The sequence below is a fragment of the Spermophilus citellus genome (assembly GCF_964194105.1).
Source record: "Spermophilus citellus genome assembly, chromosome: 17".
NCBI lineage: Eukaryota > Metazoa > Chordata > Mammalia > Rodentia > Sciuridae > Spermophilus > Spermophilus citellus.
The window spans coordinates 31,266,404-31,282,488 of NC_138199.1; the positions used below are offsets into that span (position 1 = coordinate 31,266,404).

The window sequence follows — 16,085 nt, forward strand, 5'->3', positions numbered from 1 at the left end:
CTAGTACAGTGCTTGTTCAATATTCCTTTTTTTTTTTTTTTTTTTTTTTTGAGTCTCCAAACTCCTTTCCTGCCCCTTCTCAGTATCTTCTATTTTTTTTTCCAAATTGATGCTACTTTCACATGGTGCAAAATTAAAAATATAAGCTGGGCCTGGTGGCACACTCCTGTAATCCAAGCGACTCAAGAGACAGGAGGATCTCAGGTTCAAGGCCAGCCTCAGCAACTTAGTGAGATCCTCAGCAACTTAGCAAGACCCTGTCTTAGAAAAGTAAAAGGACTGGGTATGTAGTTTGTTGGTAATGTACGCCTGGGTTCAATCCCCAAGACCACACACACACCAAATATATATATATATATAAAATATGAACACTTACAATGAAAAATTTCCCTTCCACGCCTGTTATCCACCTTCCTACCCTTCACAGGAAACCACTGGTTGATTCTTGTGTATCCTAGAATTTCTTTGTGCGTGTATAAGCAAATACAGATATGTGTGTGTATTTTTTCTTTAAATAACATACTAGATATACTGTTCTGCACCTTGCTTTTTTTCACTTCACAAAATATTCTAGAGGTATTAATATATTAATATAGAAATTCCTCAATTTTTTTTTGTGCTTGCATAATGGTCCATTGTACAGATGTGCCACAATTTAGCCAGTTTCCTATGAACTGACATTTAAGTTGTTCCTAATCTTTTGTTACCAAGATAGTGCTTCAACAAATAACTTTGTAATTACATCATTGTGTACTACATGTAATAGATATGTGGGTATTATATGTAGGTTAAATTCCTAATTGCTGGGTCAGTATGCATTGATAGCTCTGATAGATATTACTAAATTACCAATTTGTAATATCTGTCTATTACCAATTACCCTCTTTTATTTTTTTTTTTAATCAAGTCTTGGTTTCTATTTGATACCATTGATACCACAAAGCTTTTAGATCTATTTTTCTTGCTAGAGAAAGAGAAATTGGTGGAAAGTTTTAAAAGATGCATATGGAATCAAGGCATTTCTGATTTCTATAAAAATGTAAATTTGTAGTCTTTTCTTCAGCTACCTTCACAGAATAGTCTTTGTTGACCATTTGACTTGGGCATTTATATTTCTTAGGTTGCCAGTGTCAAACCCAGGTTTCTGATCACTTGCTGTTTGTAAAACAGATGTGTTACTGCTATAGAACAGGTGACTTTTGCTCCCTCATGAACAGTCTCTGACTTATATCTGAGTCTCCTTTTTCCTCTCTTCCTATTCATTTTCTCACTCAAAACCAGCTCTGGGGGCCTCAGAAAGATCCATGTCTGGGCAGTTCAGCATCACCAATTTCTCTTCTAGGTTCTAGCAAGAGGAGAAGAAAGGAGGAAACCACAGGGAAAAATGTAAAGAAGACACAGCATGAGTTAGATCACAATGGTCTTGTTCCCTTACCCGTCAAAGTCTGCTTCACGTGTAACAGGTATTTTTTTCTATACCAAAGGGCTCTTCCTTTATATATTCAGCAAATGATGCATTTTTTTCTTCTATCACCTCTTTATTTATTGATGGTATGAATACATAGAAATTGACTGATTGAATGACCAGAGCCTTGAAAGTATTAATAAATTCCCTGAAGAATAATAGTACAGGAGTACTATTAACTATGTTGCTAAGACTAGAACAAGAAAAGTTGGTCTTGAACTGAAGCATGAGATTATTTAGATTAGAGAACAGGAAAAATTATGGTCGGTAAGGCCTCATGTTCCTGGAAAAGACAAAGTGTTTTGAAATCAGTAAAGATGCTGGGCATGGTGGTACACACCTGTAATCCCAGCAATTTAGGAGTGGAGGCAGGAGGATCACAGGTTCAAAGCTGGCCTCAGTAAAAGCGAGGCACTAAGCAATAAGCAACTCAGAGCTTGTCTCTAAATAAAATACAAAATAGGGGTGGGGATGTGCCTCAGTGGTCAAGTGTCCCTGAGTTCAATCCCCAGTACCCAAAACAAAAAGTACAAGTATATATGGTAGTTTGGTCTGAATGATTTATTTAGAAATAGCCCCTGTACTACCCCAGTTATATCTTCCTTGGGTCACTGGATTTCTTCAAATAGGATCTCAGTGACAGAAATCAGCTACTTCAATTACTGAAGCTGAACTTGTTGGCTAGGGTATGTTAGAAGGAATACATTATGTTCAGGATAGGATAGCAGGAGAAAATAGCTATCAAAAACAGTTTGGGCATGGTAGTACATGCCTGTAATCCCAGCAGCTTAGGAGGCTGAGACAGGAGGATCACAAGTTCAAAGTCAGCCTCAGCAATGATGAGGCACTTAGCAACTCAATGAGACCCTATTTCTCAATAAAATACAAAAACTGAGATGGGGGTGTGGCTCAGTGGTCAAGTGTCCCTGAGTTCAATCCTCAGCCCCCCCCCCCAAAAAAAAAAAAAAGAAGAAGAAGAAGATAGTATTTAATGGATGTGGTGGCACACACCTGTAATCCCAGGTACCCAAGAGGCTGGAGCAGGAGGATCATAAGTCACCAAACTGGGTGACTTTAGGAGACCTTGTCTCAAAATTCTTTGAAAAAAGGGCCAGGAGTGGGCTGGGGCTGTGGCTTAGCAGCAGAGAGCTTGCCTAGCATGTGTGAGGCACTGGGTTAGATCCTCAGCACCACATAAAAATAGACAAAATAAAGGCATTCTGTCCATCTGCAACTACAAAAAAAAATTTTTTTTAAAGCGGGGGGTGGGGCAGGAGTATAGCTCAGTGATAAAGCGCTCCTGGGGTTTATCCCCAATACTGAAGGGGGGAAAAGGTATTCTTTATCAACAACAAAAGGAAGAAGTATCTCACAACAAAAGCTATAGGGAAATAGACAAAGTAGTTTCTCTCTTTTAAGGAGTAGAGAGCAGAGTTCACTGTCTTCTCCATTGGGTATGACCATTGACCATTCTTGCTCTGACAGCCACTTTAGCTATACTCCAAATAAACATTCAAGTCATCACAAGAGACATTCTTGTCAGAAGAGAGAATAATGGAGAACCTGGTGGTAGCCCCCAAATTCATCCATCTTTCTGATCAGAAATATAACTGAATCATTGGGGTAGGAAGATGTGGGAAAATGCTGTTAGGATTAAGGAGAGGGGGTTGTTCCACAGTGCAGAATTATTCTGAATTTTCCCATCTTAATACAGATGTGGCCAACATCTCTTTTTCTTTTGGCAGGAGCTGCCGTGTGGCCCCTCTCATCCAGTGTGACTATTGCCCCCTCCTGTTTCATATGGACTGCCTCGAGCCACCGCTCACTGCCATGCCCCTGGGCAGATGGATGTGTCCGAATCACATCGAACATGTGGTGGTAAGCACAGCAGTGTCCAATCAATCCTCTATGGGCACAGCTGGGGTGTGGACTGATTCAGTAGAAAGCATATTAAGATCAGCTTTGTTCCAGAGTTCACAATAATCTCACAGATGCTGGTTTCTATAGACAGTCCTACTCAGTTCTGATTATTATGATATACCTCAGCTGTGCATTTTGCCTTTTCCCACAATACCTTGTTTTGGCTGCAAAAGCATACTTAACCCACTTGATTGTTTTTTGAGTAATTTCTTCTGTTGTGGATTAAGCAGTTGATTTTGCAGCCCTAGAAGATCTAATATTAAGGAAATAAATGGTTGGCTATCTGGAATATATGTGTCGCAGTCTCCAAATAAAGTTCATTTCTTCTGTTGCTTTAATTCTTTATAACCACATGTATTGGTGTTCAGTAAGTTGAAAGAATTAATGTTGTAGGGCTAGGGATATAGCTCAGTGGTAGAGTACTTGCCTAGCATGTGTGAGGCTTCAGGTTTGATCCTCAATACCACATAAAAATAAATAAAATAAAGGTATTGTGTCTGTCTACAACTAAAAAAAAAAAGGAATGAATGTTTATCACCAGGAGTCTTGGATACATTTTCTACACGGCTTTCCGAGGCTAGAACACAGCTGTCATTAGCTATCTCCAAAAGGATTTGTCCTTCTAGGCAGTTAGAATAGGTAACAAGATGGAATGGGAGAGGGCTCCAGGAGGAGACCCTTACTTATGAGAAACCTTTCCAAACCAAAAAGGTAGCTGCTTAAAAGCATTGTGGTGTAGTCTGTAATCCCAACAACTAAGGCAAGAGGACTGAAGGTTCAAGGCCAGCCTAAGCAACTTAGAAAGACCCTGTCTCAAAATATAAAAGAAGCCGGGTGTGGTGGTGCACACCTATAATCCCAGTGGCTCTGGAGGCTGAGACAGGAGGATCATGAGTTCAAAGCCAGCCTCAGCAAGGACAAGGCACTAAGCAACTCAACTGAGACCCTGTCTCTAAATAAAATATAAAAAATAGGGCTAGGGATATGTCTTAGTGGTCGAGTGAGTGCCCCTGAGTTCAGTCCCTGGTACCAAAAAAATATATGTATATATAAAAGGGCTGGGATGTGGCTCGGTGGTTAAGCACCCCCTGGGTTCACTTCCTGGTACCAAAAAAGGGGGGGGGAGGACATTGTCAAATCTGGGATGAGGAATATAGCTCAATAGTAGAGCACTTGCCTAGCCCTGAGTTCAATGCCCAGCACTGGAAACAAAAAAGAATATCACCTACCAAATGATATTAGTCATGAAATAATTAAAGACTGCCATACATGGAACCTGGGAGTGTGAGTTAGTGGTGAGGTGCTATCTAGCACTTGTGAGGCCCTGCATTTGATCTCCTTTGTATATGGAAGAGTTACTTTGTGTTCTTTTGATTCGTGCCACTTAGATTTATCTAAGAGGAAGTGTCTCAGGCTGGGGTTGTGGCTCAGTGGTAGATCACTCATCTAGCACGCATAAGGCACTGGGTTTGATCCTCAGCACCACTTAAAAATGAAATAAAGATATTGTGTCCACCTACAACTAAAAGATAAATATTAAAAAAAAAAAAAAGAAAAGGAAGTGTCTCTAAGGCTCATTGTGAGTGACTCTTTGCTTCCTGCCAAACCAGGAAAAAAAAAAAAAAAAGACCATAAGCAGTTTATCCAAATACAGATCTTAAGGAGCAACTTTCCAGTGAATGAGAAATTACTAATTAGCTAATTTTATTAGCTACTTAAAGGTTGTGCCTAATTTGCCAATTAGGAAGCTTCCAAAGGAGATTCTTTCTTTTGAACTTAAGCGTAGGAACCAAATGTGGAAGAGGAGAGTGGCGTGGGTTCTCCATACCTTTAGTAGGCTATTGCAGAAACTCTTTCTTCTTTCCTGTTAGCCTCTTAAGAGGTGGCCAAGTTTCCCCCCTTCCATGAAGGAAGACTGTCATATCAGGATGGGTTCACAGAGGTGCTCCCTTGAACCCTAGAGCAGGAAAGGGGCAGGGCATATAGGATCCTCATCCAACTATTGGGCAAGCTCCTCTGTAGGGACAGTCCTGCTTCCTCTGTGAGTCCCTTCCTGTTGGGAGTTTGGGTCTCTTGGGGGTCTGAAACCTGGTGTTGCTGGGAGGATACCCTGACAGAGTACTCTGAACTAGAACTGACGACTGTCAGGCTGAATTCTTAAGGATACTTCTTGACTAATTCTCTGTTTCCTTTCTTTGAGCCTCACTGGGAAACAGGAACATATCAGCTGAGGAGGAAAGTCTCATCCATGTTGCCTTACTCTCTAGCAAGAGTGTTGGCATCTTGTCCCTGACTGAAGGATCCCATTTGGCTGAAAAATTCTGGTTTTTTGTTGTTGTTTTTAATATCTCAGAGAATGGGGCTACCTGAAGGTGGGGATACCTTTCAAGATTCACCACAAGGGTGTTTCTGGTTTGTCTCTAGCTGAACCAGAAGAATATAACACTGAGCAATCGGTGCCAGGTGTTTGATCGTTTCCAGGACACCATTTCACAGCATGTTGTCAAAGTGGACTTCCTGAACCGAATCCATAAGAAGCACCCTCCTAACCGCCGTGTGCTCCAGTCAGTCAAAAGAAGAAGCCTGAAGGTGAGTCACAGATCTGGTACAGGCAGGATGATGGTGTCCTGATTGCCTTTGCTTGATAAATAGAGAGGGCCATTTTCCCAGTTTTACAAACATGGAGACCGTGAAGACCTACAGAGATTTGTCTTTGGTGTCTCAGCAAGTAATAAACGTTTGTTAGTTTGTGGTGCTGGGGATTGAACCCAGGGCCTGTGCATGCAAGGTAAGCACTCTACCAACTGAGCTATATCCCCAGCCCAAATAATGAATGTTAAACTTATGTTTTAGTACTTGAGCATGTTGAGGGCCAAGCCTCAAGTAGGCTTTCAAAGTCTGCAAGTCTCTGGTTCTCCAAAGATAAGCACTCTTCAGCCCATGCCACCAAACCTAGTTGTGCTTGGCTGTCACTTTCTCCTCACCTGAAGTCACCCTGTCTGTCCCCATTATATGTCTTCTGTCCAAGAGCCATCTGGATCTTTCTCTTTTGAGATAAACTCACAGTCGTATATACCAGCAAAAAAACAGCAATTCTCAAAAGTGGCCACTTGATGGCAGCCACACTTTAAACTCAAATCGCACCACACCCATCACCTCCTGTGGGTGTTAGTCCTAGCAAGGTGCTAACTGTTGAAAATTGCGGAACAAACTCTTAACTGGATAAATATTTCTCCTTCAATAGAAACACGAGTTTTCTAAAACTAAAGTGTTTCCAGTGGTGGCATGCCTCAGACCTCAGTTAAATGGATCTGCAAGTAATCAAGACTGTGTGATTTACTGTGTAGACAGAGAAGCAAGCCTGACTACTGAAGTGAACGCCCAGGAGGCCTTGATAAAGTCCCATCATTGTTTTGTTCCTCCTCCACTGTTTTTTGTTGTTGTTGTTGTTGTTGTTGTTGTTACCTGGGATTGAACTCAGGGACACTCGACCACTGAGCCAAATTCCCAACCCTGTTTTTTTTTTTTTTGTTTTTTTTTTTTTTTAATACATATTTTTTTAGTTGTAGATGGACAAATGCCTTTGTTTATGTATTTATTTTTATGTGGTGCTGAGGATCGACCCAGGGCCCCGCGCGTGCTAGGTGAGCACTCTACCACTGAGCCACAACCTCAAACCCCCAGCCCTATTTTGTATGTTATTTAGAGACAGGGTCTCACTGAGTTGCTTAGCGCCTTGCTATTGCTGAGGCTAGCTTTGAACTCGTGATTCTCCTGCCTTAGCCTCCCAAGCCACGTGGCCACCACTCCTGGCTCCCTCCATGTTATTAAATGTTTCCCTGTTATCGAGGAAAATCAACAACAGGGCATGAGTTACCTGATAAACTTTTTGTAATAGGACAGTTTAAGAGTGAAATGAGGACTATAGCAACATAGGACAGTGGCCTTTACTCTTAGTTGTAACAGTATAGGTAAAATCTGCTGAGAACTTGATATCTATATTAGGAGTTCCTCCTTCACCTACCTTTTCACTCTTCTCCAGGAAGCCTTAGACTAGCCCACTGTTCCATCCTCCTCCTCTAATTGATGTTGATCTCAAAAAGCCCAAGGTACCAGCTGATGACTCCTACCTCCTTATTCTTTGCCTTTTTTCTCATGCAGGTCTGTCTGCCCATACTACAGATAAGCTCAGTTTCAACCTACCCTAGACCAAAAGTCTCTCAGAATCTCCTTTCCCTCTATATTTCCAGTGTCAGTGAATGATAGTGATCTCTACCCAGTCCCTGAGGCCAAAATTCTGGAAACCATTTCTAGTTTTTCCCATATTCCATAAGGTTTTAGTAAACAAATCTGTTGGTTCTCTGGATGTTTTCCAAATCCACCAAGTGCTTTCACATCTCTGTGCCATACATGTTGCTCCAACCTTTATTTCCCCTTTATCTGCCTAGAAATTCTTAACTTTCCAAGTCTTGGTTCAAATACTTGCTATAAAATCTTCCTTAATCCCAAGCTCCTGTCCCCTGAACTAAAATAAGCACTCTCCTTTTTGTTTGTTTGTTTGTTTGTTTTTGATAGCAACTCTGACATGCTTGTATTCTAGGATCAATTACATGTATTGTAATATTTCTAGGTTTTCTCCATACTAGGCTGTGAGCTCCTTGAGGGCAAGCTTACGTTTTATTCACCTCTGGACCTTTAGTACTTGAACAGAGCCCAATTCAGGAGGTGCTCAATAAATGTTATTTGAATGTATGAATGAGTCTTTGCTTGTATGGCTTTTTCATGCTTACATGGTGTGAGTCAGAGAGTGTCTTCTGTCTTTGTGCAACAAACAAGTCTTAAGGGGATAAAAAAAAATCTTCAGTTGTATCATTAGTCATGAATAGTGAAAACTAACCTTGATTGAGTGCTTTAGTTAGACAGGCCTCATGCTGAGCTTTCCCACCATGAATGTGGCCTCATTTAACTTATGTCTCCCAAAATTGACCCTGAACAGTAAGAACCTAGAGCAGCACTCTGAAGCCCTGTCCATTGTCAGCCTTACACTTTTCAGGCCAAAGCAGAAGACAGCATACAGTGGTTTCTGAGTTCTGCAGGCCTTTGACCTTGATGAAGAAAAGTGGAGGCCCTACCTGCTATTTTCATTTTTTTTTTCCTTTTTAAGCCAGTAAGCATGTGTGAGAGTCAGGGGGAACAACAGATCAGTTGCAGCATACTGAACCTCTTTGTCCTTAGTGGACCCAGAGTAAATGATCCCATGGTTGTCAGCACCACAATCAGAATGGTGTGCCAGGACAGAATCAACTGAACGTGTTGGCGCTATCTCCTTTTCCTTCTTTCTTCTGTCTATCCTGAACAGGTTCCCGATGCTATAAAATCTCAGTACCAGTTTCCACCCCCTCTCATTGCACCTGCGGCCATTCGGGACGGGGAACTGATCTGCAATGGGATTCCTGAGGAATCACAGACGCACCTTTTGAACTCTGAGCACTTAGCCACCCAAGCAGAACAGCAAGAGGTGAGTGAAGGCAGAACTGGGATTCTAAATTCAATCTTCTTTCCGTCTCATCATAGCTGTTATTAGAAGTAGACTCAGTGTCTGTCATTCCCACTGCACCCCTTCCCTCTCCCCCATAAGCATTGAGTATTCCACAGAGAACCTCTGGCTCAGATCCTAAAGTCAAGTAAGAGAACTACAGAGTCGACTGGTCTGCTCCTCTCCGTCAGTCCCCCAATGCACTGTGAGCCGGGCAAATCTGTATTGTAGAAAGATGAGTAGATCCCTAGAGGGGTTAATTGATAGTGCTGGACACACAGCAGGTGTTAGAGTACTTGCTGAATATTAGTCACAAGGTGAGCCTTAGGGCCAGGGCCAAAACAAGAATCCCAAGCTCTGCTGACCAGGGGTTGCCTGCCAAGTGTACCAACAAGTCTTGCTTGGGAATGGAAATGGAGTCCTATCAGAAGTCAAGCACACCCTTTCTGGGCATTCACATTGGGACCTCTGAAACAGTGCTTGTCAGCTCTGCTGTAGCCCTGGCCACTGTGGCAGGATGGACTGGCGCCTTCTGGGCCTCTCACCCTCCTCTCCTCTCCTCTCCTTCCATTGCAGTGGCTCTGTAGTGTTGTTGCGCTCCAGTGCAGCATATTGAAACATTTATCTGCTAAGCAGATGCCTTCGCATTGGGACTCTGAACAGACAGAGAAGGCTGATATTAAGCCTGTTATTGTGACTGACAGCTCAATCACCACATCCCTGCAAACCGCTGACAAGGCACCTACACCTTCCCACTACCCCTTGTCCTGCCCCTCAGGGATTAGCACCCAGAATTCCCTGAGCTGCTCTCCACCCCACCAGCCCCCAGCCCTAGAGGACATCAGCTGCAGTTCTTGTGTGGAAAAATCCAAGAAAGCCCCTTGTGGGACTACCAACGGGCCAGTGAACACAGAGGTGAAAGCCAATGGCCCCCACCTCTACAGCAGCCCCACTGATTCCACGGACCCCCGGCGACTTCCAGGCGCCAACACCCCCCTACCTGGCCTTTCACATCGGCAAGGCTGGCCTCGGCCCCTCACGCCACCAGCGGCTGGGGGGCTTCAAAATCACACCGTCGGCATCATTGTGAAGACAGAGAATGCCACTGGCCCCAGCTCTTGCCCCCAGAGGAGTTTGGTTTCTGTCCCAAGCCTGCCCCCTTCCATTCCCAGCTCTTGTGCCAGCATCGAGAACACCAGCACTTTGCAAAGAAAGACTGTCCAATCACAGATAGGACCTCCGTTGACAGATTCAAGGCCACTGGGCTCACCCCCAAATGCCACCCGGGTGCTCACTCCCCCTCAAGCAGCAGGAGACGGGATCTTGGCCACAGGAGCCAACCAACGATTCTGCTCACCAGCGCCATCATCAGGTGAGTGCTGCTCAGCCTCCAGTGACTTGGAATAATTTTATGCTTTTCCTGGCAAATAAGACTTAAGATTCTAAAAACACTTATATCCTTATGAATGCTTCAGAGGATTTTAATCTCTACGTTATTTGTCCTCCCCATATTTCTGTTATAGAAGAGGAAGCACGTGTTAACTTGTCCCCGTCTTATAGGTGGGCTTACTTGGGCTCTAAAAGCTTAAGTGATTTCCTTAAGGTAACCTACCAAGGCAGTGGCAGGACTGGAACTACAGCCTGGGTCTCCTGACTCCTTCTCTCACCCTCCAGGCCTAGTCTTCTGCCTGTCTTGTTCCGTCACCTTAGAAGAAGGCAGCATGCTCTCTGGAACCACTGGGGTCAGCCTGAGGTTCTGGGTAACGGCCTCAGTGTTTCATGATCCACATAAGAGACTAAAGCTACGCCTGCTACAGATTCTCAGAGCCAACTCATTTGAGGAACTTCCGTGTCAGGGAAGCAGGGACAGAAAGCAGCACTGCCTTTCAGAGTAGCTGCAAAGTGGGATGCCCACAGAGGTTGGTCTGGCCCAGAAGCTTGCCCTCAGGCCACATGCCAAAGGGCAATCTGTTAAGTCTGAACTTGACCCAGTTTGGACCTGTTCTCTCAGCTGTCCCTAGTCAGCACTCAGGACCTCAAGGTTGCTGACCCCAGCATCTGAACCAGGTTTCAGATGCTGCTGGAACCCCCTGTGGTCTCTCCTGTCTGAACTGAAGCTGGCCTCCTAGTCAGCTGGGAGTCTCGGTAACCAGGTGACTGTGATTTCTCTGCATGGGGGCCCCTGGTCCCAGGATGGCCCTACTCAGACTGTTTTCCTATTTCTCACTGTTTCTTAATACCAGCGTGAATAGATTTTTGCACGCTCCGAATCATACTTCAGCAGGCAGGAGTTGCAAGGGCAAGCATCACTTCTTTTAGAAGCAACAGGGAGGTGGTCATGGCCCGGGGAATGAAGTTACCCCACCACTTTCCCCAGAGCAGTGGATTGCAATGGTTATCAGTGCTCTGGAAACTCCTGCGTGCCCGGGTGCATTGTCGTTCCATCTGCCCTTCCTCACCACACGTTTTTAGCTCTAGGAGTTCCAGAGCCTATGGGTTGAGAATCAAGAAGGGAACATCACCTTGGGTCCGAAATCCAGACCTGTCTCAGCTGTGGGGGATTGGACCGGTGGGTTTCCCTCAGGCGACGTAAGTAACAGTCTTCCTGCTCCGTCCCCAGATGGCAAGGTCAGCCCCGGCACGTTATCCATAGGAAGCGCTTTAACCGTACCCTCTTTCCCAGCCAACTCTACTGCCATGGTGGACCTCACCAACTCACTTCGAGCATTTATGGATGTCAATGGAGGTGAGTGAGCCAGCTGCTGTGGTAAAGTTGCAGGCAAAATTTAGCTCATATCAAATGGGGAAGACGAGTACCATTTGGGTAGAGGAGTAGGGTAAAAAAGAAGGCTTCTTGAGTGCCTCTAGTTCAATCTCCAGCACTGGGAAAAAAAAAAAAGAAAGAAAAAGAAGGCTTCATCTCCTGTCTCTGTGTTCTGTATTTGCACATAACACATAATCCAAGATGAAGGGAAGACAGCTATGCTTAATTGATGAGAAAGAAAAAGATCTTTAGGCAGATCACCTGAACTTGTAGAACAAAACCGGGAGCCTCACTCCCAGAGGGGCCTCGTCTGTGGGAAACTCTAAAGTCAAGGAGAACAGGGACAAATCTTGATCTCTGTGAACAAAGGGTGGGTTGAAAATTCAAGTCTATCAGATATCCAGACCCTCTCCGTAAACAGGCAAATTAGTCTGCTTTGCTCTGGCCTTTTAGGACACTTGGCTTGAAATAATCCACCTTACTATAGAAGGTGACTTCACAGGCTACACTGGGGCACTCTCTCACTGTGAATGGCAAGTGAGATGACCAGCTCTGGAGCCTTGTACCACTCTGTACTCTATTCTGTTTGAGCAAAAATCACTCATCTGGATTTCAGAAATGTTGAACTATTTGCATGACCCTTAACAACTTCCACATTACATTTCCATCTCAGCTGTTTTTTAACCTTTCTCTTTGATTGATAGAAATCGAGATAAATATGCTGGACGAGAAGCTGATCAAGTTTCTGGCCTTGCAGAGAATACATCAGCTTTTCCCCTCCCGGGTCCAGGCTTCACCGGGCAGTGTTGGGACACATCCGCTGACTTCCGGAGGACACCACACAGAAGGTGTGCATGCACATGCCTGCTACCACACCATCAGATCTTATGATTAACTATCTTGCCTCCCCAGAGAATCAGCTTTTGATAGTCAAAATCTCCTTGTGTACTTTTGGTTAAAACACCGTATGTTTTTTTCTCAGAGCAGGAATGAGATGACAACCACAGCTTGGGGGAGTCACTTACCCAAGTCAGACTTAGGGAAATCACTCTTTCATACCAATCTACTTTGAAACACAGCAAAACAGAGACCACTTCTTAGGGGTATATGTTGTATTCTGTCTGTTCAGTTGCTTCCTAATATTTGAGTTAGAAAGGTTTCCCAAGAGGGAACTTTTGAGTTCAAGGTAAGAAATAGGATAACAGTGAGCAAACCTCCTAGAAATTCTCAAGTGATAACTCTGCTTGGTTATCTCTGAACATTAGTGCCTTGCTGCTTCAAACAAAGTGTGGTCCCCAGACCAGCAGCATCAGCATCTCATGAGACCATAAAACTGTAAATTGTAGGGGCTGAGGTTGTGGCTCAGTGGCAGAGTGCTTGCCTAACATGCGTGAGGCACTGGGTTCGAGCCCCAGCACCACATAAAAATATCTACAACTAAAAGAAAAAAAAATAAAAAAAAAAAAATAAACTGTAAATTCTAAACACAGTTGTAATCCCAGCAATTCAAGACACTTGAGTCAGGAGGATCACAAGTTCCAGACCAACTTTGGAAGCTTTTATATATATATATATATATTTTTTTTTTTTTCTTTTTAATGTGGTGCTGAGGATCAAACCCAGTGCCTCACCCAGTGTGCTCTACCACTAAGCTATAACCCCAGCCCAGCCTCAGAAACTTAGCAAGACCTTGTCTGAAATTTTTTTTTAATTTTTTGAAAGGCTGGGGAGTGTGGCTCAGTGGTAGAATGCCCTTGGGTTCAATCCCCAGCATTACAACCAAAAAAAGCAAATTGAAGGTCCACATCCCAGACCTACTGAATCAGAATATGTACTTACCCTTCCTGTCTTCCTTCCTTCCCCTTCCACTCCCTCTTCCTCTGATTGAACCCTAGGCCAGCACTCTACCACTGAACTGTACCCTTAACCCAGAATCTACTTTTGGACAAAATCCACAAGTGATTCATATGCACATTAAAGGTTGAGAAATACTGGTTTATGCTTCCATTTTTCCATGTTTTCCCTTTAATATAATCTGGAATGTCCCTGATTAGCTAACCAGCAGCCCAGAAGCTTATAGTACTAATATTCTCAAATTCTGTGACCATTTTCAAAGATGGTCCTTATCCCATATTGGAAATGATGTGAATTGGGAAGGAATACTTTATCCTAAGTGTTCAATGTGTTTGGAAACATGAATCATTCACTGGGACTTTCTCTAGGCCACAAACCAAAAGTCCAGGTTTTATTCATGTTTGGGTCACAGGTTCTGAGTTTCTGAATAACCCTATCCTTGTTTGTCTTGCAGTGCAAAGAAAGGAAGTACAGGCCCGAGCTGTGTTCTACCCCCTCTTAGGGTTGGGAGGAGCTGTGAACATGTGCTATCGAACCCTCTACATCGGGACAGGTAAGCCAGCCTGGAAGCCGGAGAGGCACTGGATCTATTCAGTCCTAACACTCTTACCAGCAAGCTAGAAAGAGGTGATGGAAGCCTTTTTCCAGAGTTGATGGGTAACCCAGTGGATATCCAGACAAGAGTGACTTAGGAAACAAAATAATCAGGTGCTTCTCTCTGTGTTTGTCCCTTTTGCTTTGTCTGTCCCCATTGTGGCCTTATCAGGGATGAGAATTAGCTCTGACTACTACTCAGTCATCTGAAACTCTGCCAGGAAAGATGCAAGCAGAGGGCAAATGCCTGTCCCTGGGTGTCTTTGAAAAATGATAGGCTTGGGCTGGGGATGTGGCTCAAGCGGTAGCGCGCTCGCCTGGCATGCGTGCGGCCTGGGTTCAATCCTCAGCACCACATACCAACAAAGATGTTGTGTCCGCCGAGAACTAAAAAATAAATATTAAAAATTCTCTCTCACTCTCTCTTTAAAAAAAAAAATGAAAAAGAAAAATGATAGGCTCACACTAAGTCTTCAGTTAGCCTTGCATCTGGTACAGAAGTACAGATTCGCTCTCAGCCTACAAATTTCCTGAGATATTATTATTATTATTATAAGGCTCTGCACCTCCATGTTATGTTTTCATGGAAGTATCCCATCCTCTAGTAACTCAGGTTCTGAGTAGTCTCAGTCCTAAGCAGTTATTGTTGAGCAGGAGTTTGGAAAAGACATTAGCTTTTGTCCAAAAAAAAAAAGTGGTACATACCTATAATCCCAGTGACTTGAGAGGCTGAGGCAGGAAAATCACAAGTTCAAAGCCAGTCTCAGCAACTTAGACCCCATCTCAAAAAATAAAAAGAGTGCTGTAGCACATACCTGTAATCACAGCAGCTCAGGAGGCTAAGGCAGGAAGATCATGAGTTCAAAGGCAGCCTCAGAGAAAAATGCGAGACACCAAGCAACTCAGTGAGATCCTGTCTCTAAATAAAATATAAAATAGGGCTGGGGGTATGGCTCAGTGGTTGAGTGCCCCTGGTTTAATCCTCGTACCCTAAATAAATAAATAAGAATGAATTAATAGATAAATTAATGAAGCTGGGACATAGCTTACCTGTAAAATGCGAATCTCTCCCCCTCCCTCCCTCACCTCTTCCACATTCCCCACACATACACCTTATAATCTGTTTTCTGCCTTCCTTTTCCTCTACTTCTGTCACCTTTCAGGAGCTGACATGGATGTGTGCCTTACAAACTATGGTCACTGTAACTACGTGTCCGGGAAACATGCCTGCATATTCTACGATGAGGTGAGGGGTGGCGATGGGGTGGGAGGGAATCTGAGGCCTTTCCCTGGTACTGGGTTTTGGTTCAGTGCCCTGAGAAGAAGGGAAGAGGGTTGGGAGTCCTTTTCTTCCCTGTCATTCCTGGAGAAATCTTGGTGTAAAAAAGCATCCTACCATGGCTACCAGCTTCCAGGAGCAGGGTTATCATTTCTGCTGAAGTTACTCATAGGTGTAGGGGAAGGGACTAACAGAAGGAAGGCAAGCTCTGTGGATGTGTCCCTATGAGATTATCATGATGAATATCTTATCAACAGGAGCCAGTGCTGAGGAGGCAGAGGAAAAGAATAGTGGGAGAGTAGGGGGGTATGGGTCACTAGGAAGGCAGACTTTCCCAAGGTGAGTCTTGAGCCCCATTCTGAAAGGCTGGGGCAGTGACTAGGGAAAAATATTAGAATTCCCTCAGTAGAGCAGTATGGCCTCCATATATATGTTCTCTCTCTCCCCTTAGTCACAGGCCCCACACAGCTGACCATACATCTATCTTCCCTCCTCCTCAGAATACCAAACATTATGAGCTGTTAAACTACAGTGAGCATGGGACAACAGTGGACAATGTGCTGTATTCATGTGACTTCTCTGAGAAGACCCCGCCAACCCCCCCAAGCAGTATTGTTGCCAAAGTGCAGAGTGTCATCAGTAAGTTGGAGCAGAGGCCTGTGGCCACAAAGCT

General features: G+C 44.0%; 1 protein-coding gene across 5 annotated transcripts in view; it reads left to right on the forward strand.

Annotated features, from left to right (window-relative positions):
* PHF12 (PHD finger protein 12) overlaps positions 1–16,085 on the forward strand; it is a 44,239-nt gene that overhangs the window by 26,595 nt on the left and 1,559 nt on the right. For 2 of the 5 annotated variants that reach the window (XM_081272949.1, XM_081272948.1), the window contains 10 exons: positions 1,343–1,463; positions 3,211–3,343; positions 5,810–5,974; positions 8,745–8,903; positions 9,498–10,293; positions 11,542–11,667; positions 12,390–12,533; positions 13,994–14,092; positions 15,297–15,379; positions 15,913–16,051. In XM_081272949.1, coding sequence (XP_081129075.1) covers positions 1,343–1,463; positions 3,211–3,343; positions 5,810–5,974; positions 8,745–8,903; positions 9,498–10,293; positions 11,542–11,667; positions 12,390–12,533; positions 13,994–14,092; positions 15,297–15,379; positions 15,913–16,051 — 1,965 coding nt within the window. Of the gene's footprint in view, positions 1–1,342; positions 1,464–3,210; positions 3,344–5,809; positions 5,975–8,744; positions 8,904–9,497; positions 10,294–10,595; positions 11,075–11,393; positions 11,668–12,389; positions 12,534–13,993; positions 14,093–15,296; positions 15,380–15,912; positions 16,052–16,085 lie in introns of those variants that run through there. The other 3 variants (XR_014019533.1, XM_081272950.1, XM_081272951.1) reach the window with 3 other exon arrangements.